Source organism: Suncus etruscus, chromosome 20 (genome assembly GCF_024139225.1).
Source record: "Suncus etruscus isolate mSunEtr1 chromosome 20, mSunEtr1.pri.cur, whole genome shotgun sequence".
NCBI classification, from domain to species: Eukaryota; Metazoa; Chordata; class Mammalia; order Eulipotyphla; family Soricidae; genus Suncus; species Suncus etruscus.
Genome location: NC_064867.1, coordinates 24,866,276 through 24,890,727, shown reverse-complemented (window position 1 = coordinate 24,890,727; position 24,452 = coordinate 24,866,276). Strand labels below are relative to the sequence as shown.

Genomic DNA, 24,452 nt, shown 5'->3' with positions numbered 1-24,452 from the left:
ATGTCTTTAGGTATTATACATACATTCACCTTCTTTTGTTTCTTTTGGAGGGAGGAGAGTTATGTGGGGGTACACAACCAGCTCTACTCAGGGCTTACTCCTGTCATGCATTGGGGGATCCTATCATGCCAAGTTCCAAATAGGAGTTAGCAGCAAACTACCTCCTGTACTATCTTGCCAGCTCTACTGTGCTGTTTATTTGTTTTTATATGCTTGTCACCCACCCCCCAAATGCTTGGAAGCCAGCAGCATTAAAACCTGACAGTGGTAGGTAGAATTAGTGTTGGAATCCCTAAAACAACTATATTATTATTAACAACTTGGCAAATCATGGTGTTATAATCAAAATAATTAAAACAAACGCCAACAAAAATCTTGACAGAGCTAGGGGATTAGACACTGCTGAGATAGGACTCGAGATTTTTACATGCCAGGTGCATGCTCCATCATTCCAACCATATCCCCACCCCACTGGACTGATTTGAACCATCACCATCCAGTCAAGCATGCCTGCCTGGAATCCAGGTCTTGTATGTAGCTTGGCATTGTCCGTGACTTGCTGTGAAGACTGAGACAGTCAACTCCCTCTATAAGTTTGGGCTTCCCTAAATGAAAACTGAAAACATCAGGCTAGGTGAGTGCTGAGCCCTTACCAAGTCTAGTTCCTACTAGGTTTTTGTATGACACATGCATGCACCATCTTAAGGGCCCTGAGAGGGGCTAGAAGAGGCTTCTCTCTCTCTCTCTCTCTCTCTCTCTCTCTCTCTCTCTCTCTCTCTCTCTCTCTCTCTCTCCCTCTCTCTCCCTCCCTCCCTCCCTATCTCTCTCTCTCTCCCTCTCCCTCTCTCCCTCCCTCCCTCCCTCCCTCCCTCTCTCTCTCTCTCTCTCTCTCTCTCTCTCTCTCTCTCTCTCTCTCTCTCTCTCTCTCTCTCTCTCTCTCCCACCTCCTGCTCCCAGTCCAGAAATCCAGGCCCTCTGGTCATGCTCCATTCCCTCAGGTTCTTTGGCTTGGGCACCAGCTCAGCAACAGCAGAGCTGTCCACAAAATCTAATTCATAATACAAGTTTCCAGGGCCTTCCTGCAGCTGTCTAAAGGTGTCAGATTCACAGGGTTGTGCCTTTATGGCAGCTCTGGTATTTATCAAGCAGAACAGGGGACCACTTCTGGAACAGTGCCTCCCCAGACACCGTGCCAGGAGGTGATGTCCTTGCAGCTGCCATGCAGGCTTGCTCTAGGGCTATGCCCCTATAGTGAATGTTGTTCCTGCCTTTCCTCTGCCACACAGACAGGAGGAAGGCCCAGAACTCAGTTTCTATACCCAGAGCACCTGCAGGCTTCAGGGCATAGCCCAAGGCAGTCCTCCTCTGCCACATCCCCAGACCTGGGCAGGCTGAGAAGCAGGGTGGAGGGTGTGACTTCTCCCCAACTCTGACAAAGACACTGTGACCACATTTGCTAAGACCCTCAACTTGAATTCAGACCTGACTTCTGCCTCTATCCTTAGAGTGTGGTTTTAGTGGGGAAAGAAGGAGATGGGGGACATTGGTGGTGGGAAGGTTGCATTGGTGAAGGAGTTGTTCTGTTTTTTAATAACTGAAACCCAGCTACAACATGTTTGTAATCATGGTGCTTAAATAAAGATATTTTTTTAATTCTATCCAGTTCATTATTTTATTTAAAGTGTTTGGATTATAGTCAATGTTGCTCAGAAGTTACTCCTGTCTCTGTGCTCAGGGACCAAAACAGAGTCGGCCACTGAAATGATGAATGCTTTAACTCGATGCCAAGCCTGTTTTGGGGGAAATGCTCACCTCAATAAATGGGTCATGTCCCACGTGTGTTGTCTTCTCTGTACAATTACCCCTGATTGGGTAGAGAGGCACCTGCCCCAGGTAAGAGTTCACTAGTATTCTAGATCCTTCTTGAGTCTCACTCCACCCCTACCAGGTCTGCCTTATTATCGATGAGGATCATGCTCATTTTCAGAGCAGAGTCAGATCTGTGGGTATACCTAAGGTATACCAGCTGGCTGACCCTGGAGACTTCTGGGTGTTTTCTTAATCACACAATCTCTGCACTGTCAGAGAGGATCAGTTGCCAACACGCAGACAAATGGCGGCGTGGTCTCGGCCAGTAAAGAGGCCATATCTTATCCCAAGCCCTTCCCCAAGTATTTCCAGTCCACTTTCCCATGATGCATCAGGGAGTTCTGCTGAGCCTTAGTTTGCTGACTAAGCCAGGCAGCATATTACAAGTGGGCTTGCCATTCTCCATCAAAGAGTTCCAACTTTGCTGGTCGGTCTTGGACTCCTCAAAGAGGGCCACAAATTTGCTACTTCCTCTTGAGTCCATCAAAAACAAAGGTAGGGTTGGAGAGAAAGTACAAAATACAGGGTGCATGCCTAGCATGAGATTGCTTCATGATCTGGGTTCAAATCCCAGCACCACCTCTGTTTCCCTGAGTAACTTCAGGTATGGTCTCTAAGCTCAGAGACAGGGGTGGCTCCTGAGAGCCCCTGGTATGACCCCTAAACCAAAGCACAACAAAACAAAAAAGTATGAGGTAAAGAGGGAAGCAAGTGAAGAAAATGCCACAGAATTCATGTGTGTGTGTGGAGGGGGGATGTCTCTGTGTTCATGGGGCCTTCTAGAACAGGTAGGTACCACAGAGCAGAAGCCATATAAGAGCAGGTAATATAGTATTTGACTTGCATGTGGCAGATTGGAGTTCAATTTTAAGCATCCCATATGGTACTCCCAGCCCACCAAGAGTAATCCCTGAGTTTAGAGCCAGGAGTAAGACCTAAACACTGCTGACTGTGTTCCTAAAACAAGTCCAAATGAACAGGTACCACAGACTTCAGCAAGAACTAGTTGTTTTTCATAGCTCTGGAAGCCAAAGAGCCAAGTTTGTAGGCTCAGAGTTTTGGTTCTTTCCAAAGTTCTTTCCCTGGTTTTCAGACGGCTGTCTGCTCTGTGTCCTCATATGGCCTTGGCCCTGGATTCCACATGTCCTCACAGCATCCTTTTAGAGGGAGTCCAGTCAGATTGGATGAGAGGCCACCCTGAACCACCTCTCTACAGGCCTCATCTCCCTTTAGGTATCACTGCCAGGTGATGGTTGGAAATTTACCAGACCCTTTAGGAGGTACAATTCAATCACACCTCCCAGGCCATTTTCATATTCCCAAGACTATTATCTCCATTTTTATGCTGAAGGTATTTTTTCTTAAATCATTAAAAATTTTAATTTAGGGGGCTGGAGAGATGGCTTGGAGGTAAGGCGTTTGTTTGCCTTGCCTGCAGAAAACCGGTGGTTCAAATCCCAGCATCCCATATGGTTTCCCGAGCCAGCCGGGGGCAGGAGTAGCCCCTGAGCGCTGCCAGGTGTGACCCAAAACAACAACAACAACAACAACAACAAAATTAGGGTGGAGAGATAGTAAACATTTACCTTGCATGAGGCCAACATGGGCTCAGTCCCCCATATCCCTTGTTATCCCCCACACCTTCCAGGAGTGAACCCTAAAATCAAAGCCCTGAACACTGCCAAGTGTGACCCACTATCGCCAATCCAATTGTTTAAATGTTACATGATGCTTAGAGACACAGAAGATACCTTCATAACAATAAGGTCGGAGGGGGTGTCTTAGTCCAACATTCTTGTTGATAGATACCTGGAGACCCCCAGGAACTGCATGGAATTAGGGTACCAGCTAGCCATAGAGGAGCTGCAACTTTCATTAGCACATCTGAAGCAGCTAATAACTATCTGAACCCCACAGGATGTGAGTGGATTCTTCTCTGGTCACCCTGGGCCTGACCTTACAGGGGTCTCAAACTCAATTTACCTGGGGGCTGCACGAGGCAAAGTTGGGGTGTTCCTTGAGTGCAAAGTCAGTAGTAAGCCTTGAACATTGGGGAGGTGTGACCCAAACAACTAAAACAAAACAAAGCAAAAAAAGATTCCTCTAGGGCAGGGGACAAAATGTTGTATGAAGAGCTCTTTGCGGCTCGTGGGCCATGAGTTTGAGACCCCTGTGAAGAAGCATAAAGGGTCTCTTTGGGGGGGTCAATCATAAATTTCTCGTGCATCATAGATCAAAAGTGACTGGTCTGATGGTGCAGAGAGATGCAGGGAGACAGCCCATTGCTCTTGCCTCCCATAAAGGAATTTATTTTGGCCCTTATCTGAAGGAAGGCATCTGCTTTTAGAGTTCCAGTTCTAATTTGACCAAATAGCATGTGGTAAATAGAGAGGAAGGAGGAGACAATGTTATTAAGGGCCCAGGAACATCAGGAAGCTTCTCTGTGGCTGGCTGCGCTTGGCTCAGAATTCAATTACAGCAGCCTGCATAATTTAGCCAGGGCTATGAAAGGTTTTGCTTCAACCTGACTGGAGAGGCCATGTTTTTAGTTACTTGGGAGACTTGGGTCTAGGTCAGGGGTGAAACTTCTGGCCATGCTGGATCTGAGCAGAGGGATATTTCCAACACCTGCCGAGCAGCAAGGCCAATTGGAAAGATGTTGAATTTTCAGGCTTGGTTTCCAGTTTTCCACAGTGACATTTTAGCTCAGTCCACATGTGAGACTCGAGCCCACAGTGCTCATGAGCCCTCTCCCTTGAGTCCCCACCTCTTCCTCCTCTTTTAGTATTTATTGAGTGAGGGCCCATTGCAGGAGGGGATAAGAGATGCCATGTTCTTGGGTGTTCCCAGCTGCCCAACTGGCATGGACATTCCTACTGGTGTCACTGAGAGACTCAGGCCCAATTCCACAAAGTTTGCTCTGGGCTGATCCTTTTGAGCTGAGCCATAGAAAGAGGTTTGTTTAGGGCTTTTGAGGTGCCATACCCTGTAGTGTTCAGGGCTTACTCCTGGATCGCTCAGTAGTCTCATCTAGTGGTGCTTATAGGACTATATTGGTGCCAAGAGGAACCTAAGATGTCTGTAGGCAAGGTAAATGCCTTATTTGCTGTATTAGCTCTCCAATCTGATAGAGCTGGCAAACTGACCCTCAGGCCTTTTCCAGAATTATAGCTGTGGGTGTCCACCCTTCTGGAAATCCCCTCAATCTTCTCAGCTCTCAATTCCCAACTGCTGCTCAGTGTCCAACAGCTTTTTATTTTATTTTATTTTTTGTTGAAGGATTTTGGGGCACACCTGGCAGAGCTCAGGCATTACTCCTGGCTCTGCGCTCAAGGATCACTCCTGGAGAGGCTTAGGGGATCATCTGGGATATTGGGGGTCGAACCTAAGTCTGCCACATGCAAGGCAAGTATCCTTCTCGCTGTACTGTCTCTCCAATCCTGCAACAGAGTTTTACAGACAAAATCAGCCTTACCATGCTTTGAGACTGAAAACAAAACCATTGCTCCAACAACCTTTATGTAACTTGTAAGCATCTATCATCACAATAGTTGCCTATAGTAGGAGCTGGGGAATGGCTCAAGGTAAAGCGCCTGCCTTGCAAGCATAAGGCCACTATTTTAATGCCCAGTACCAGCAAGTGAGATAATTGCAATCCCAGCAGTGTCTGTGCCTGGCATTTCTTCTGTCTGATATTCCTAGTTCTAGAGACAATTTCTGGTTGCCCCTCAGCTGGGGATGTGGATCAAAACAAAGCAGAGATATTGGGCAAGCACCTGGAGTAGGCTAGATGTGAGAGCATCATATCCAGCACATGTGTGATAAGCACCACGGGTCATTAGATACATGTATGTATACATGCTACAATGAGAGACATTTGACCCTGAGAAGTGACTCCCAGTGTGACTCCAACCAAGTGTGTGTGATTCCTTTTATTGAAAAAACACCAATGAAAGAGGAAAGGGGGGATGAAATAATAAAACATTTGGGGGGGGAATTAGCAATCTGTACTGAGCACCTTGAGGCAGGCTGCACTTCTTAACAATCGCCTTAAAAATTGTCCACATTTTGTCCATTTGAAAAGTAAATAAACTGTGTCAAACAAATGCCCAGTGATCAGTCAGGTTAGGGCCTGAGCCCAGTCCAACTGTCTCCCTGTCTGAACTGTTCTGTTCTCACACAGATGTCTCAATAAATAACATGATGTATTCCTGAAATCTGGTCACCCTCTGGTTGAAGTGATGAGAAAACAAGTCTCTTTCAGAGAATTGGTGGCTGTTTGGGTCACCTCCCACCACAGATGCCGGACACTAGTAGTGGATTCAGAGCAACAGCCCAGATTTCCTGAATTTACCTCAGGGTCTCAGCTATGAGACCTCTATAAGAAGTTACTCAGAAGCTTCATTCTCCAAAGCTAGGACTAGTGTCCATACCTCTTCCCTTCTGGTCAGATCTGGACAGGATGGACAGTCCAGCTCTGAGCCTGCCACACAGACAGTTCTCACCTCTAGGCAGTAATTGAAGAAAAAGGAAAGAAACCATTTACATCCTATGTTCCAGAAAAAGCATTTCCTGAGCCCGTTACTCAGGAGCCTCCTGTCTGTGGGTAAGTGAAGAGAGCAAAGGTGTTTGGCCCCCAAATCTACATGGTTCCCTGTGAGAACATCGGAGAGAAACTCTGCTGGCCCCATTACCAACTTTCTCAAGATCTAGAGGAAGAAAGCAGTCATGATCTCTTTTCTTGGAGCCCCCTAGATTCTGAGCTCGAAGTTCAATTACTGAGGATTTGGTTTCTAGATGGCCACGGAGAATTTGAGAAGCCCCAGTTAGATCCTAGCCCACCCCCTGTGAAACCATATCAGAGAGTGATTTGGTTCTGTCAGAAACATTTTCTATGGGAACACCCCTTTTCTGTCCCCCTCAGGCCCCTCACAGGAACAGTTGGTTTCCCTGGTGATGAGCAGCATTTTGATGCCTTCTAGGCCTCTGTGAAGTCATCATGTTAGGTCCACCCGGGTCATGTGTTCCAAAAAAGAACCACAGCGTATAGCTGGAGAGCATCAGGGCTTCCTGGGGCTTCGCTCAGAAATAGGTCCAAGAAGCCAGGCTGATGGCTTGGCAAAGGGTATGGAGGTATGGATGGGAGCAATGGTGACGGTGACGTTATGGCTGTCTTCTTCCCTCCCTTCCTCGCTGCTTTCGGACCCCAGCTGGTTCTCAGTGCAAAGCCTTTAGCAGCCAGGAGGCCTCTCGTTCAGCTGTTGCCAGCTCCCCAAAACACGCCCCAGGTTTGTGCTTTTGTTGGTTGCTGAGGAGACCTACGTGCAGGCTTGAATGGAGCTAAATGCTCCAGGGGCCGGAGATGGATGAGGGCCAGGAGTATTTTTAAGTCATTTGGCTGCTGACACCTCCAGCAGCCATAGTGGCACTTCTTCAGTGGTTGCCAAAGGGGTACAAAAGGGACAGAGGTCAACTTTGTTTTGCTTTTACCTCATTGGGCAGTAGGAACCAGAAATTCAGGCTAGGATTGCTCTTTGCTTCCTGACAAATGATCTTAGGAAAGCCATGTATGTAAGACCACTGGAAAGTTCTAGAAGGAGTGATGAGAAAAGCAATTTTCACCTGCCTCCTGGCACACTCTATGTTTCAAACTCACTTAGTTCTCACAATGGCTCTCTGAGTTCAAGCCTACTTGTAGAAGTGGGTACACTGAGTACAGGAAAAGAAAATTGCTTGCCTGACCCCCTGGTCTGGATTTGAACCCTGACTGATGGCATCCTCTGCTCTTTCTTATTTGGCCCTTCTGCCCAAGTTGTGACTTGAGGGTCTGAAAGTCCTCACCTAGAATTCAACCCTGACAATTAGATGGTGCCTCAGAATGTTTGTTTCCAAGAGGGGGGTTGTAGTGGGGAGATGGCCGGGGAGAGGAATCAGGGCACAAATGGCGACATTGTGAACACAAACAGCAATATTGTGAAACTACTGTGGGATGAGGCAGAGGGGGAAAGGTATCATAACCAGACTGTGCTTGGAGAAGGTTTGCTTGGTCTATAATGTAGGTCTAGCTTCCCAATCCCTCCACTAGGCTGGGAATGAAGGCTTCCAGATTTGTCTGATTTGGGAGTGAACATCTCACTGTGAGTTTTCATTTGTATGTTTGTGTTAGAGTGCCCTGAATCAAACCCAGGGCCTCACACATGCCCTGACCTAGGCATGGACACTGACCTCCATTTGCCCCCCACCCAAATGTTTGCTGCATGTAAACAAATTCTCACAGCACTCCTTGGATTTGAAGATCATATCATTTCACCCCTGAGGAACATGAGGCTTGCGCTCATGGGGCCTTCCCAAAACTTCAGGGCTCTAAGCCAGGACAACTCATGGTGGGATGCTGTGAAGATCAGGTCGCAGGCTAACTGTGAAAATGAATGGTTGGGGGACATCATACCTACAACCAACTTCAATAATAATATAGAGTATATAGAGAACTCTTGTTCAAAACCAAGACAGTACTCTGGCTCTTCTGATGACTCACTGATGCTGGAAGGTTGTTAGTTCATTCTGGTGTTACATTTGGGTTTGGATGGCATCAGTGGTGGTACACTGAGACTTGTGAACGTACTGAATCCCCGAGTATGGAGGAGTGTCTGCCTTCTCTCACACCTGCCTTTTACTGTATCTGAGCTAGAGAGGAGCTGATGGCTTCAGAGATGATAGAGTAAAGCAGAAATCTGGGGAGCTTTCTTCACTTAAGAGTTCTCTTTGATTGAATTAAGAGAAAATGTGGAAGGTGGCTGGGAAGTACGTTATGAATTATTAAAAATGTTGATCAAGATAAGATACAAATAAACGTTGCCAAACATTGACCTATCTGGCTTCTGATTATCAGGACACGGTGCTGGGCACCAAATGTGATTCAAAATTCCTGCACGTCTTCCTATCCCTGCAATTGGCAGAATGTTCCAGCAACCAGGCAGCATTCACAGCCTTCCACCTGGTGTTACTCTACAACTCAGCTTCTGAAATTGTAGATCCCTACCAGAGGGAGGCATGTAACTGGATTTGGCCATGGGTAAAAGAATTATGAATTTGCCAGGGCATATATTCAATCAACATTAGCGAAACCATGAATCTGAGGTTTCCGGTATTGCTCATCTTGGTTGCATTTTTCAGGGGAATCAGGGTTGATAGTGGAAAATATTTAAGGGGTCCTGTTCTATAAATCTGGATTAGGATCCACTCATCTATTTGTCCTTGTATTTCTGGTTCCCCAGGGTAATCGTCTCTTAGGAGAGTCACGAATCTGGGTACAGGTGGATTGACTCCCAGCACGTAAAGCATGTCTGTGAAATGCCATTCTCATGGCCCCAGCCTTGTATCTACTGTCTGTGATTCTCCACTTCCTCTCCCAATACCCTGGTTGAAGTTTATTATATCAGTGCATCCTTCAGTTTTGTTCTTTAACCCATGCCAAAATGCAAATTCCTTCCAAAGAAAGGAGTACCTGCTCCCTGGCAAGTTGTGCACTCACTAGTATAAAGTAATTCTCAGCTTCTTGCTAAGCGCTTAGGGTTGTTGTTATCCTGAGGAGAAGATAGGGTAGAATAGAAGAAAAAGAATTCAAAGAAAGGCTAGAGAGATGGTACAATGGGCAGTGTAACCCCACCCCTCCTTATTTCTGTGTAACCTTCCCTATAAGAAAGACCTCCCATTTCTGGGAGGGGTCTTTGGTAGGTAACAAAAAGATTTGGCCTTGGGCAAAAGGGAGAATTTGCATGGATGCAGGATGGAGGAGGAAGCAGGAGGAGATCTCTGAGGGAAAAGGTACAATGCAGGACTGAATAGGAATCCAGCGTAAATGGTTATTATAGGCCACACATGTTGGCCAGGGCAAATAAAGCTGATATTTCCTGAAGCCTGCCTGCATGTGAGTTTTCTACCCGCCGCGATCACCTCAGAACCGCCAGCTCAACAGGAGGTGGATACACATGGTCCTGAGCTGGAGGAGAAAGGCCTCCATCACCATCCACCTCCATCCAAGTTCATCCAAAGGGCTTAATGCAACAAGCAGGATGCTTGCCTCTCCTGCAGCCAATCTGAGTTTGATCCCCAGAACCACCTATATCCCTCCCAGCTCTGCCAGGAATAATCCTTGAGCACAGAGCCAGGGTAAGGCTGTTACAAGTCAGCCCTTGATGGGACTGACTGATGGAGGGATGGAGGATGAGTTCTTTCTCCTCCAGCTCAGAGCACTCATCTGCCACCCTGTACAGCTGGCAGTTCTGAGGTGAATGTGGTGGATATAAAGCTAACAGGCTGTCAGGCTTCTGAAGATATCAGCTTTATTCCATGGATAAGGCTGAAGCCAAAGGCCCTGCCTTCCACAGACCATTGCTTTTATACATCCGAATCAGGTACCACCCTGGGTGGGAGCAGAATGCCAGGTCACACCTTAGGGTAGGGCACAATCACCAATCATGGTAGGATCAGTAACATAATAATCCCATGGAAATGTTTACATACACAACACTTATTCTCAAATTATGTGTGCAAAAATGCTCTAATATCTTTGTTCACAGAAGTCAATAAAAAGAAACTTGAATACTATAGACTCTTATTACAGTATAATTTATTACATTATAAAAATATTTTAGCAGACTTACTTTCAAACTGTATATATATCTGCAGAAATGTTCTTGTGATTTTGTTTAGGGAAGTTTATAGAAAAGAAACTTGGATGTTATAGACTCATATTACAGTGTTCAGTGTAAGAATGTTTAAGAATTTCCAAATTAGGGTCCAGAGAGATAGCATGGAGGTTAGGCGTTTGCCTTTCATGCAGGAGGTGATCGGTTAGAATCCCAGCATCCCATATGGTCCCCAGTGCCTGCCAGCAGCAATTTCTGAGCCTGGAGCCAGGAATAACCCCTGAATACTGCCGGGTGTGACCCAAAAACCACACACACACACACACACACACACACACACACACACAAAAGAATTTCCAAATTAAGTGTATCTGCAGAAATGATTAATGTTTATGCTCAGAGAAGTCTGTGAAAAAAATTGTTATGTGCATAAGACACAGATATGGAAAAAGGTAATTGTTTTGAGAATATGTATGCACAAGCTGACCTTGGACACGTTTACAGCCAATTTTTAATGTGCCTATGCAAAATAACAACTACTTTTATAAGGTCTGATCTGGAGTTTCAGCCTCTGGCAGAGAACAGAAAAACAAAACTTGTAGCCTTTCTTTTTTTTTAATCTTTAATTATAGTTTCTTTCACAGTACAGATGCCTTTTAATTTGATGTCATCCCATTTGTTGGCTGCTTTTATTTTCTTTGCCAATGGCATGAAAGCAGGGAGGACACTCCTGACAGCAATAGAGTCCATGCCTATTTCCTTCAGTCGATTTCCTAGAGTTGGGTCTAATGTCTAAGTCTTTATTTGCTCTGAGTTAAACTTTTGAGCCTGCTGTGAGAACATAGTCTAATGTTCTTTTGCATATGACTATCCACTTTCTCTAGCACCATTTGATGGACAGACTTTTCTTTCTTCATTTTGTGATCTTGTTTCTTTGTTGTAAAGAGACTGTGTAACGTGTAGCCTTTCTAAAAAAATTTTTGTTTTGTTTTAAACAGAAAGGGTGGAATTGTAAGATGGCACCCAGCTATTACCCCCAAAACAAAGGTGTTCTCCCTCTTCTTATTTCCTGAAAATCTCTTTTTTGATTTGTAAAAGCCTACCTGGATTACTCAACCTTCCCCCTCCTGATGTATGAAATTGGGTTAATAAAGAAAGAGGCAGTTCTGGCTTTTGGCTCAAGCAGACCACAAAGCAAAAAGCAACCTATGCCATGATCATCCTTTCCTGACTGTCTTGCCACTACCCTGCTTCTTTAAACCTATCCGCTTGGGGCTGGAGATACGGTGTGTGGGGTGATCTCACAAATTGTGGCTTTTATTTTACACCCTATGGTGCTGGAACACCAAGAAGCTCAATAGTCATGTAGTTCCTGGTATAAAACTGAGGCAAGGCCATGCAAGGCATATGGTCCTAACTGCTGTTCTATCCATACGATTGCCACACAGATGGAGAACAACCAGGAGATCTGGATTTAGCACTTTATGGTTGTATGGACTCATTATTTCATAGCTGTATAACCTAAAGTCTGGACACCCCACTGCAGCATTGGTTGTCCCCATTTTGGTTTGCAGTGAGGTTGGGTCAATGGGAGGCCTGGCTGAGATGTAGGTGAACAGAAGGAGAGAAATCAGGGAAGATCCCTAAATCCTTTTAGAGGTTCTCCATGTTCAAATTTTTCAGAGCTGCTATTCTGAGAATAGTCCCTGTGTTTCCTCAAGATACACTCATTCCATTCCTTCTCTAACCTTTAAAGCACATGGAAGGAAACAGCTTCTATGGTCAGTCTTCATAATCCTTAATGTCTCCCTCCATCCCACCATAGCTCTATATCTCCTCTGTCCAGTTCTTTTCATGGAACCATCTGATTTGCCTTTTATTTTCCCTGCTCCTGTTCTGGGTCATTCAATCTGCTCATATATCTTCCCTAAGAATCACACCTCTAAGCTGGGCCTAGGGTCTCAAGAGGGCAAAAGGTTCAAAGAAACTCAAAGGTTCTTGGGGTCAGAGCAGTGGTGCAAGCGGTAGGGCATTTGTCTTTCACAAGCTGATCTAGGACGAACTGCGGTTCAATCCCCAGGCATCCCATATGGTCCCCCAAGCCAGGAGCAATTTCTGAATGCATAGCCAAGGGTAACCCCTGAGTGTCACCGACTGTGGCCCCAAAACAAAACAAATAAAAAAACTCAAAGATTCTTATCACACTAACACATTAACGAGTTCTGCTCAAATGGACCAATGAGAACAAACCCCAGTATATAGTTAGAGCAGAAATTTTACTCCTTCATTCCCTCACCAAAGACTTGTGCCTCTCCTGTATACCAGGCCTTATCTGACATGTCACATCTTTGACCTTTGTGATGCCTCAGTCTAGACAGAGGCTTCCTTTGCGTCTATGGTGCAAGTAGCTTTGGCCTGTCTCCCAGATGCTAGTCTGCCAGAGCAGGGCTGGGACCAGAAGTTCAAGTTTTCTCTAGTCCCAAAGCTACTACAAATTCTCAAAGAGATCTATGAACCAAAAAGTTAAGAACCACCAGAAGATTGACCAAATTAATGTCCAAATCCCCTTCACTTGGCGAACCAAGATTATTTGCTCTCTGAAGCAGCCTCCTGCTCTGTTTTACTTTGGGGGTTGCATCTTTTCCTCTCATCTTTCCCAGCCCCCCCTCAGTTCCCTCCTCTTTCAGTTCCTCACCTCTCTATAAATAACTCTACACCCTTCCCCTGGTCCTTTCCCCAGGGCCCTAAACTGAGCCAGGAGCTGTTTTTATGAATGGAAAGGGCCTGGCTACACTCAGACCTGCTGGCTCAGAGCTGGCTTGGAGTTGGGCATGCCACCACCTCAGAGACTGGAGCCAAAAGGCCCAGAGTGGAGGGCACTTGAGAATTGGCTTTAATTGGCACAAACCAGAATGGGGTAAGGTGGGCTGAAGGGGGCTTCGACTGACGGGCTGCCTGTCTCCAGACTTTTGGAAACACCTGCCCTCCCACAGAAAGTTTTCCACAGGCCCCGGGTGTGTCAGTAACTCAATACTTCCTCTCTCTAGGTCAGATAGGACAAGGACAGTGATTAGTGCCCTTAGGAAACTTTGAAAGTTCTGTCTTACACTGCCCCCTCCCCCCATGACCATACCCAGCAGACACCCCAAACTCCCGGACTTAGTGGTCATTCTGAACACTTCTTTTTTTCCACCTCTCCTGAAAGTTCCTTTCTTACTGAACTTCCATCTGCCACCTCTGAGGACAAGAGAGGTTCTTTCCAGCCCAGGAAAGCATCGCTCAAGGGCAGATAGGCTAGGGGAGCTGGTTCTGAAGTGACATGGAGATTCCTAGCACCTCAGAAAATCACTTTAATCCCCTTCAAGTCCCAACATGGAAAGAGGAGTGTTTACTCCAACACTCCAACACACACACACACACACACACACACACACACACACACACACACACACACACACACACGCTCACACACTCTGAAGAGGTCAGGGATATATTTATAGAAACCTCAGCCCTCACCCTGTCTCTCCCCAGCTCCCTGAAATCTTATTCCAAAATAAAATCATACAACCCAATAGGAGAGAGTGTGGGGGAGGCAGAACCTATTTTCCTAAGGGTCTCTGGCTTGGAGCTGGAAGAGAAGGGACTCCTAGGAGGACCCTGTGCCCTTCCAGAGTCCTACCAGCAGGAGAAGAACAGGAGGAAAGAGCCAGGAAGAAGCGGGACAAATGGCAAAGGAATCTTCCTTCCTCCCCCTGCCCCAACAGACAGAAGAAAAGGGGAGCTGTAGTGAGCCTGTTACCTGCAGAAATTGGAAGAACGCTGTTGATGAAAGTAGGCTGAGATGAGAGGAAGCGGAAGAAAAGCTGAAGGCAAATTCCAAGAGTCACTGGATTCAGAACAACCATACTGGTCAGGCTCTGGCGACTATCCAGGAATCACTTATTTCTGCTCTGTGCTTGTCTTCCTCACTGCTGTTTGCTACTGCTGCTCTCTCTCTCTTGATCTCTGTGCCTGTGTGTGTGTCTCTCTCTCTCTTTCTCCTCTCTCTCCTCTCTCTCCTCTCTCTCTCTCCCCCCATGCCTTTACCAAGAAAGAATGCCAACCATTTCCCATTAAACCTTCTCCATACTACACAGGGTTATATTTATCTCAAGCACTGGATCAAATGCCCACATTAAAATTAAGATGTCAGACTTTTTGTTTCTGGAGACTGAGGTAAGTGGCCTCTTGAAGAGATGAGGAAAAGGCAGCCAAGTCTCAAATGTTCCCTCGAAGCAGTCCTCAAGGGCAACTAGAATTCTAGATTGTTCCAGCATCTGTCTACCCACTGGCAAGCGAGGTGTGCTATGACATCACAGAACCAACTCTCAGAACTCAAACTGTATTTCCAGAGATGAACCCCTGTGCTGACAACCTGTGAGGTTTTACCTATGTGATGAATGTTAAGTGGATTTGCTTTAATTACTTAGTAAAAGGGGGAAGTGGGGAGTTTTGCTTTCCAAAACAACTTTGGGAGGGTTGTTTTTATTTTGGAGGGAGTCACACCCGGCAGTGCTCAGGGACTACACTCCTGGCTCTTTGCTCAAAAATCGCTCCTGGCAGGCTTGGAGGACCATATGGGATGCCAGGATTTGAACCACCATCCATCCTGCATCAGTTGTGTGCAAGGCAAACATACTACTGCTGTGCTATATACCTCTTGCCCCACTTTTTCTATTTAAAAAGTGTTTTGGCAGGATGTTCTCACTTATCTGTCGTATATAGAATAACTCGATGAGGAAATGTAATGTAGTAAAAGGGGCACACCTAAATCACCTTTGACCCCAAAATATAGGAAGGAGAAGGTCAGAGAAGGAAAGAAGTAAAGGCCAGAAGGGAGAAGAGGAGAATGGGGAGTAATGGGAGAATAGGGGTCAGGGCTTCAGTTAAACCAATGATGTGGGAGAGGGGTATAGATGTATATCCAAAGCTCATCCTCAACAACATTGAAAACACAAAACTAAACACAGAACTTTGAAATGTGCCTGTCAAGGTGGCTGGTAGGGTAGACAAAAGCATGGAACACTAGTAGAAGTTGACATGGTGGGATTGGTTTTGAAATATTGTATGCCTAAAACCCAACTATCAACTGTAAATCACAGTTCTTCAACAAAGTGTAATAAGTGTTTGGGGATCTGTAGATATAGTACAGTGAGTAAGGCACATGTCTGGCACATGGTTAATCCAGGTTAGATCCTCAACCCCTCTAGGATTCCCCAGCCATCTGAACGTAATTCTGGAGTGCAGAGCCAGCTGTAATTCCAATAATAATTTTAAGGAAATGAAACAAAGAAGGAATACTTACCCTGCTTGGTCATCTCAGAAGAGCAACTGGACATGAGCCAAATTCAATTCACAAGGGCCTCCCTCTGGTCTCTAGATCACAGAAATGACCCAGATGAAGAACTATCTAGATGAATCCCACCAAGATTACAAACTCATGAGAAAACCAAAACAAAAATAATTATTTGTCTAAGCCATTAGTTTTACGATATATTGTTATGCAGTAAAAACTAGCAGAGACCAGAACTACCATTTTGGAAATCACAAACATTCTACTAAGGTCACATTCAAAAGCAAGAGAACAGTTTTAAAACAGAAGGGTCTACCATTGTTGTCTAAACCAAACAAACCAGCACCAGCCGTGGGTTTGAGGAAGCTTTGTGTCCCCACGATGACTAATGGGCTAACAGAGTATTTGAACTAACAGTATTAGAAGGGTTTTAAGTTAGAAGCTAGCCCTAGGGCCCGGAGAGATAGCACAGCGGTGTTTGCCTTGCAAGCAGCCAATCCAGGACCAAAGGTGGTTGGTTCGAATCCTGGTGTCCCATATGGTCCCCCGTGCCTGCCAGGAGCTATTTCTGAGCCAGGAGTAACCCCTGAGCAACGCCGGGTGTGGCCCAAAAACCAAAAAAAAAAAAAAAGAAGCTAGCCCTATTCTAGAAAGCACATTTCCCCAGAGAACCTTTCTACCACAGAAGAACAAAGGGGAGATTGGGTAAAATGAGCGAAACAATTGGTTCTGAAAACCCAACCAGTCCCAACCAGGGGCATGCTTATAAATGAACCAATAAAATTTAGGTGACTTCTAGGGAAATTGTGCACTCCCTAAATTCAGCCAATGAAGAACCTCCATAAACTCAGCCAAGGAGGAGCCAAAGGGGGGACTTATGCACTAGACTAGGGAATATAATGGCTGTTCTGATCTCAGGTTGAATACTCCTGTCTGGCAGGTAACTCGTCTAGTAAAAACACCAATTAAGGTTTGGCTTTCACTGTCCCTCAAGTCTCTACGTCTATTCTTTGAGTTTTTGGACTCATGAGTATGTTTCTCACACATCAAACTAAAGGAAAAGAAAATACAGTTGGAAATGTTTTGTAACTCTATGTTCTAACCATGCTGAGAAACTTGCATTTTCAAGTGCCTTTGTGCCTCTACATGACTGACACAAGCCTGAAGGCTTTGGTGAGTGGCAGAGGGAGTGGGAGAAAATGAGGACAGAGAGCTACCTGGAGCTAAGATGGACCTACATGCACACATTCAGGCTCTACTGATATAATTATTACAGGAATAGCTCTCCCCATGGGGAAGGTTCCAGTACAGAGGTATCTAAAAGCCCCCAGAACTTACAAAATATTTTTTTGTAAATTTCCATTTCCCCACGCATCATTGATTTTTCTGAGCCTATTTCTTAAGTGGTCACCCTAAATGACCGAGGCAGAAACTATTATCTTTCTTCAAACTCTCCTGGAAGGGCTCTGAATCTTTCATAATCTAATAATATAGGCTATTAGATTTGTCCAGAGGAAATCATTTGAGATTTGTGACAGGCTTACACCAATAAAGTCAATCAAAGTTAACATCTACTCTCTCAGGCCTGGTACAGAGGTGGGGTGTTTGCTGAAGAGCAGCAATCTGCTGATGTTCCTCAAGATTTAACAAATGCATGTTTGCCATGTAACTGAGATTCTACAGAAATACTAACTAAACTGGTCTGACCTAGTAGTTTAGGTGCAAAATTTTCACTCCTGTCTCAGATTAGAAATAACTTAAGAATATGAGGGGCTGGAGACATAGCATGGAGGTAAGGCGTTTGCCTTTCATGCACAAGGTCGGCGGTTCGAATCCTGGCATCCCATATGGTCCCCTGAGCCTGTCAGGAGTGATTTCTGAGCATAGAGTCAGAAGTAACCCCTGAGCGCAGTCGGGTCTGACCCAAAAACAAAACAAAAAAAAAAGAATATGGAATAGTCTCATTGAAACACCAGTCATTACAAAGAATAACATTTGCAACAAATGATGCTGGGAAAATTGGGTTTTAGATGCAATACAAATAAATGAGCCTTACCTCTTTTACCCTTCCACAACAAAGTAGCTCGAAGTAAGTTATAGACCTAAGTGTAAGAATGGCAACTATTATACTTTCAAAAGAAAATAGGAGCAGAAAAGTTTTAGTAACATTTATTTGGGGAAAGGTTTCTGTTTTTGAATTTAAAACTTTAAGGGCCAGAGTAATAGCACAGCAGGGAGGGCATTTGCCTTGCATGCGGCCAACCTGGGTTTGATCCCTGGCATCCCATATGGTCTCCCCAAGCACTACCAGGAGTAATTTCTGAGCACAAAGCCAGGAGTAACCCCTGAGTGCCACCAGGTGTGGGCTCAAAATATTTTTTAAAAAGCTATAAATTTAAAACAATAAAAGTTGCTTGTATGTATTGTATAGGATGTTTTGGTAGACGTATACACTGTAAAATAATAGTATAGTCAAGCTAATTAAAGTACTATCACTTCATTGAGTTCCCTTTTATTTGATAGTAAAAATAATTAAAAACTGCTCTTCTCAAAAAAATGTCAAGTATAGGGCTGGAAAGATAGTACCAACATTAAGGTAACGTGCTTCACATGAGACCAATCCACTGGGTCAATCCCTGACACCACATATTGTCTTCAAATACCTCCAAGAGTGGGCCCTGAGCATAAAACCTGGGGTAACCCTGGAGCACTTCTGGATGTGCTTCTAAAACAAACAAAAAATCAAGAGTAGGAGACAGGACTATGACCCAAATGGTACAAAATATATGCCTTGAAGGTATGAGGCCCTGGGTTGATTCTTTAGCACAGCTGAGTGTGACCCTCACAAAAAACAACAGAAGTTGAGTATGCAAGACAGTATTGGTAACATGTGCTATACCTTGAGCTCTCTAATTTTTTCATCCTACATGACAAAAACTTGATATTCTTTTACCAATATCTCCACTTTTCTCTCACCACCCCTGCTCAATCATCACTGTACTCTGTGTGCCCATGGAGGTAGGGCATTTGCCTTGCATGCAGAAGGACGGTGGTTCCAATCCCAGCATCCCATACAGTCCCCCTGAGCCTGCCAGGAGCAATTTCTGAGTGTAGAGCCAGGAGTAACCCCTGAGTGCTGCCAGGTGTGACCCAAAAAACAAACAAACAAAAAGTTCTGAAACTGTGTGATGAGGAAACTAGGATTACTGTGGACTTCATAGACTTGGCAACAGACACAAATCAGGCTCACCATGCCTCGCCTTTGGGACGCATATGTTACACAACATTATTGTCTCAATCTAAAACATTTTTTTTAACTTTGGGCCACACCCAGTGGTGCTCAGGGGTTACTCCTGGCTCTACTCTCAGAGAATACATAGGGCAAACCCTGGTCGGACACTTGCAAAGCAAAGTCCCTACCCACTGTGCTATTGCTCCAGTTTTCAAGCTAAAATTTTTAAATAAAGATTTATTTTTGGGACTGGAGAGGTGGCGCTAGAGTTAAGGTGTCTGCCTTGCAAGCGCTAGCCAAGGAAGGACTGTGGTTCTATGCCCCAGTGTCCCATATGGTCCCTCCAAGCCAAGAGCAATTTCTGAGAGCATAGCCAGGAGTAACCCCTGAGCGTCAAACAGGTGTGGCCCAAAAAAACCAAAAAAAAAAATTTTTTTTTCTTTTTTACAAAATATAATTCTTGTCTTTAGGAATAAAGGAAAAGGGGATTTGGAATGTCTGAGGTCCAACCATGCCTGTCCTTCTGCTCCTGAGAAGCACAGACCTGCTTGACTAGTTTCTGAAAAACAAAGTCTCTAAGCTGAGGCTTTCTGGCCCAGAATCTCTGACAATAGGAGGAAGGCAGAAGAGACAGCTGAGATCCTCTGGGCCCAAAGATCTGTCAACCCCGTCAAACTTCCATTAGACCCAGAATGCATGGAGGATCATGAGTCAAAGGGAAGATCCATCTCAGAGCCAGAGAGCCCATGAGTTTAACACTAAACAAATAGGTCCAGGTTGCAGCACTGGCTCTAAAACCAGGACTTTGGATGTCCCCACTCAGGGCACACACAGACCTTCCCTAGGATGGTCTTAACAACTGCACCTAAAAAGCAATCCCAGTGGTGACAAGATCCTTGTCCAATACAGCTTCTCTAAACTGTACAGGAGGGAAGCAAACACAGGTGGGGGGGACGGAGAGAGAGAGAGAGAGAGAGAGAGAGAGAGAGAGAGAGATAGATAGATAGATAGATAGAGAGAGAGAGAGAGAGAGAGAGAGAGAGAGAGAGAGAGAGAGAGATGGGGAGGGAAACTGGGGCATTGGTGGAGGAGAAAATGCACTGGTGAAGGATGGTGTATGATTTATGACAAACTCAATCATGAACAATTTTGTAACCAGGGTGCTTAAATAAAATAACTAAAAATACACACATAGGGCATCCATACACATAGAGAAACCTAACCTTGGCCACATTCTTCTTGATGTATGATAGATATAAGAGCCACTCACTTACAAGACCCAAAATAGAGAAACTCATTTGTTTGTCTAGCCTTTTTTCTTTAAAAGTTGTTGACTTCTGGGGCCGGAAAGATAGCACAGCCATAAGGTGTTTGTCTTGCACGTGGCAAACCTGGGATAGGTTCGATCCTCTGCATCCATATGGTCCCCCAAGCCCGCCAGGAGCAACCTTCTGAGCACAGAGCCAAGAGTAACGCTTGAGCACCACCAGGTGTGGTCCCCAAACCAATAATAAATAAATAAATAATATATATATATGTTGTCTTCTACAACTGTCACCACACATCCTTTTATCTTTTATTTTATTTTTTTATTTCTTTTTTTTGTTTGTTTGTTTTTTTTGGGGGGGGGCATACCCGGCATTGCTCAGGGGTTACTCCTGGCTGTCTGCTCAGAAATAGCTCCTGGCAGGCACGGGGGACCATATGGGACACCGGGATTCGAACCAACCACCTTTGGTCCTGGATCGGCTGCTTGCAAGGCAAACACCACTGTGCTATCTCTTCGGGCCCTATTTTTTTTATTTCTTATCTTGTAAATAGGGGCTCCTATCTTTGTCATAGAACCTTGAGGCATAGATTGCCATATTCAAGTTCACCTTACCTCTCATACTCTTCCTTCAGTTCCTAAAATTCCTTTTACCGTACACATTTTCCCACTCTTGTTCACAGGTGAAGAAGCAGGATTAGACTTAGAATACCTATTTACAAGTGGGAAAACTGAGGTTGCAGTGAAGTTGGTAATGAGTTCTTGGGACCTAGTAAAACTAACTAGCCCTAAATCTGGTAGAAACTCAACTGGTGGACACAGAATACCTGACAAAACTTTGAATAGGCACCAGCAAAGACCCAGAGAGGTTGGATCCCTGTTATGGAGAAAAGCTCCTATAGGCAAAAAATATCAAAAGAAGACAATCAAAAGTTTCAAACTTTTCTCCACAATGCCAGAGCAATGAAATTTTACCTAAGTAGAAAACTCCATGTGGGGACGGTTTACATAAGTTTATATAAACTAACTTGGACAAAGGAAGAGTGCATACTTGTATTACCAGCCCATGCTGCCAGGCACACGTGATCTGCATGCATATTGGCATATCTACACTCTTAAGATGTAGCCCTCAGCTCGCTCTGTCTTTGAGGAAGCCTGCCACATTCTCTCTAGAGCATTCTCTGCTGTTGTATAAAGATCATTTTGGCCATGAGAGCAATCATTGGGAGTAGAAGATCCCTATGAAGGGAAATGGATGTGGAAGCCACACATACTGGTGTTCAGGACCTATTCCTGGCTCTGTACTCAGGAGTGACCTTTGGCAGCGCCCTGGGGGCCATATATGGTGCCAAGGATAGAATCATGCCTGTCCGCATGCGAGGTCGGTTCCAGTGGAGCATTTTAGAACCACAAATGAGCTCAGACTGTTTCTTAAGCAACCTAATAGAAATAACACAGTCAGTGCTCTGAGGTCTGTGCTCTACTGAGTCTCTGCAATCCCTGCATCCAGGAAATCCCCCAATCCAAGCACGACAGAACAAGTAATACAGACAGGGGTTGTGGGTAGAGAGAGGCTCATCTTTCTGTATTTAGAACCCCTCCTTGGAGATTTGAAGTGCTTTAAAAATACCCAGCCATAGGAGAAGTGCTCTCTCCAGCTCCAAAATATATAGATACAATCTGAGATGGGAAGAACAGGTGATTCTTTATTTTAAGCATTAACTTGAGAGAGAGAAAAAATGTTTTTCCATACACTTATCATGAATTAGGTGATACCTGCTTCTTTATATGCAATTTACATGTCACTGTACTATTTTATCAACATGTATGCTCAGGAAATAAACAAGCAGGATGAACCTAGAGAAAATAGAAACAAGAAACAAACAGAAAGAGGTCTGAAGGTTTATTTATTCATTTATTCTCACTTGGGAAGTGTTGGAAGATGGGTGGGGTTGCATTTTTTAGGTTTCCAGATCCATCCATGATCTTCCACCCATGACCCTCACTTGAAGAGACACTTGTCCCATGTGTTGAAAACTGGACTTTATGGCAACATTCTCCTCTTTTGTGTTGTCCTTGTGTTTTCTCTCTCAGCGTCAGTCTCCCCAACAGCTCAGGTCTGCACGATGTTAGCCTGCAATAATATTTCACCTGACTGGGACATTGAGTCTCAGAATCGAGGCCCACTATCTTCCAGGATTTGCCTGTGATTTGCAAATTCAAAAACATTTCAAATTGAAGTCCATTTAGAAAGCAATCAGAAACCAGAGTGATAGGATAGCTGGCAGGGTGCTTGCCTTGCCAATTTGATACTTGGTACTACTTATGGTCCTCCAAGACCTGCCAGAAATGATCTCTGAGCACAGTCAGATGTAAGTCCCTACAACCATTGGAATGTAGCCCAACTTATCCCACTTCAATGGCCTATTACACTTTTGGTTTCTCAAGCTTCTTTTACAATTCTCTCCTCACCTGTCAGTTTGAATTTGGTTTTGGGGTCACACTGAGTGTGACCATATTGCAGTGCCAGGGATCAATCCAGAACTTGCTGTATACAAGGAAAGCACTTTAACCCTGGTACTATCTCTCTAGACCCTTATATTTCTTAATAGTTAAAGTGAATTTTTATATTTTTTCTTAATAAAGTGAATAATTTTGAATAAGAACTTCACAAGATCAAGGTCACTGATGAGTAATAGCATCTAAATGCAAACGACCTTCTAAGGTGATTTTCCCATTTTTTTATTCCTGCTCTATTTCAATCAATCTGGTGGTTGCTGGAAAGAATATGTGCAAAAAGCATCTCCATTTATATTAGTAATCGGTTCCATAAATAGCCGATTTACTCCAAGTTTCAGTGGCTCATTCTCAATCCTATTTGTCCAATTGTTTAAGAAAGGTGAAATGGTTTACATTCAAGGAACTGAAACTAATTACCCTGTGGTCTGTAACTGCCAATACATTTAGAAAAATAGAGAAATATACCCAGTGGTTTTGTTTATTTGGAAGGCAGGGAACCTCTTTCTGTCTCTCCTCCAGAGATGATATATTTTTAAAGTCTGGTTTTTAATTTAGGAACAATGGAAGTAGGGAGCTGTGGAAATTCTATAGGGGTTAGGGTTCACGTGTGACTTGATCACTTGCACCCCAAATTCCTCAGCACCCAGCATCACTGCATGAGGCCCTGGTGGTCTCTGGTGCCATGCCTCACCCTCAATGCATTCCTATGTTCACCACAGCACTATTTACAATTGCCAGAAACTGGAAACAACCCAGGTTGTTGACCACCAACAGATGAGTAGCTAAAGAAACTGTGGTACATCAACACAATGAAATACTATGCAGCTGTTTGGAAAAAGGAAGTCATAAAATTGTCTTATACATGGATATATGTGGAGATATTACGCTGAGTGAAATGAGTTAGAGGATAAAGGAGATACACAGAATAATCTCACTCGTGTGTCAGATATAAGAGAAACAAAAAAGAGTATGGTAGTAATATCCAAAGGCAATAGAGATGAGGGCCAAGAGAACCAGTCCATGGTAGGAAGCCTGTCATAAACAGTGGAGAGTGCAATTAAGTTAGAGAAGGGTCCACTATAATAATGATAGTTGGAACTGATCACTCTGGACAAGAATAGAGTGCTAAAAGGTGCTGAAAAGTGATATTTGGTACCCCTTCATTAACAATAGTGCAAACCACAATTTTGAAAAGGAACAAAAATAAGAAAGAGAGATAAAAAAGAGAGAGAGAAGTAAAATGTCTGTCCTAGACGCAGGCTGTGGGTGGACAGAGTGGGAAGAAAAATTGGTACCCCGGTAGTGGAAAATGTACACTGGTGAAGGGTGGTGTCGACTATATGAAAATCAGTCACGACCAATTTTCTAACTACAGTTCTTAAATAATTTTTTTTTGGTTTTTGGGTCACATCTGGTCACCAAATGAAGAAATCACCCCTGGCTTGGGGAACCATATGGGACGTGGGGAGAACGAACCGTGGTCCATCCTAGGCTAGCGCTGGCAAGGCAGGTGCCTTACCATTTATGCCACTGCTCTGGACCCTAAATAGATTATTTTTTACAAAAGAATTATGTGGTGTTCTC

General features: G+C 44.5%; 1 protein-coding gene across 2 annotated transcripts in view; it reads right to left on the bottom strand.

Annotated features, from left to right (window-relative positions):
• COLQ (collagen like tail subunit of asymmetric acetylcholinesterase) overlaps positions 1-14,422 on the bottom strand; it is a 53,881-nt gene extending 39,459 nt beyond the window's left edge. For both annotated transcript variants that reach the window (XM_049766142.1, XM_049766143.1), the window contains exon 1: positions 14,317-14,422. In XM_049766142.1, the coding sequence (XP_049622099.1) occupies positions 14,317-14,422 (106 nt within the window). The remainder of the gene's footprint in view (positions 1-14,316) is intronic.
• Positions 14,423-24,452: the final 10,030 nt, after the last annotated feature.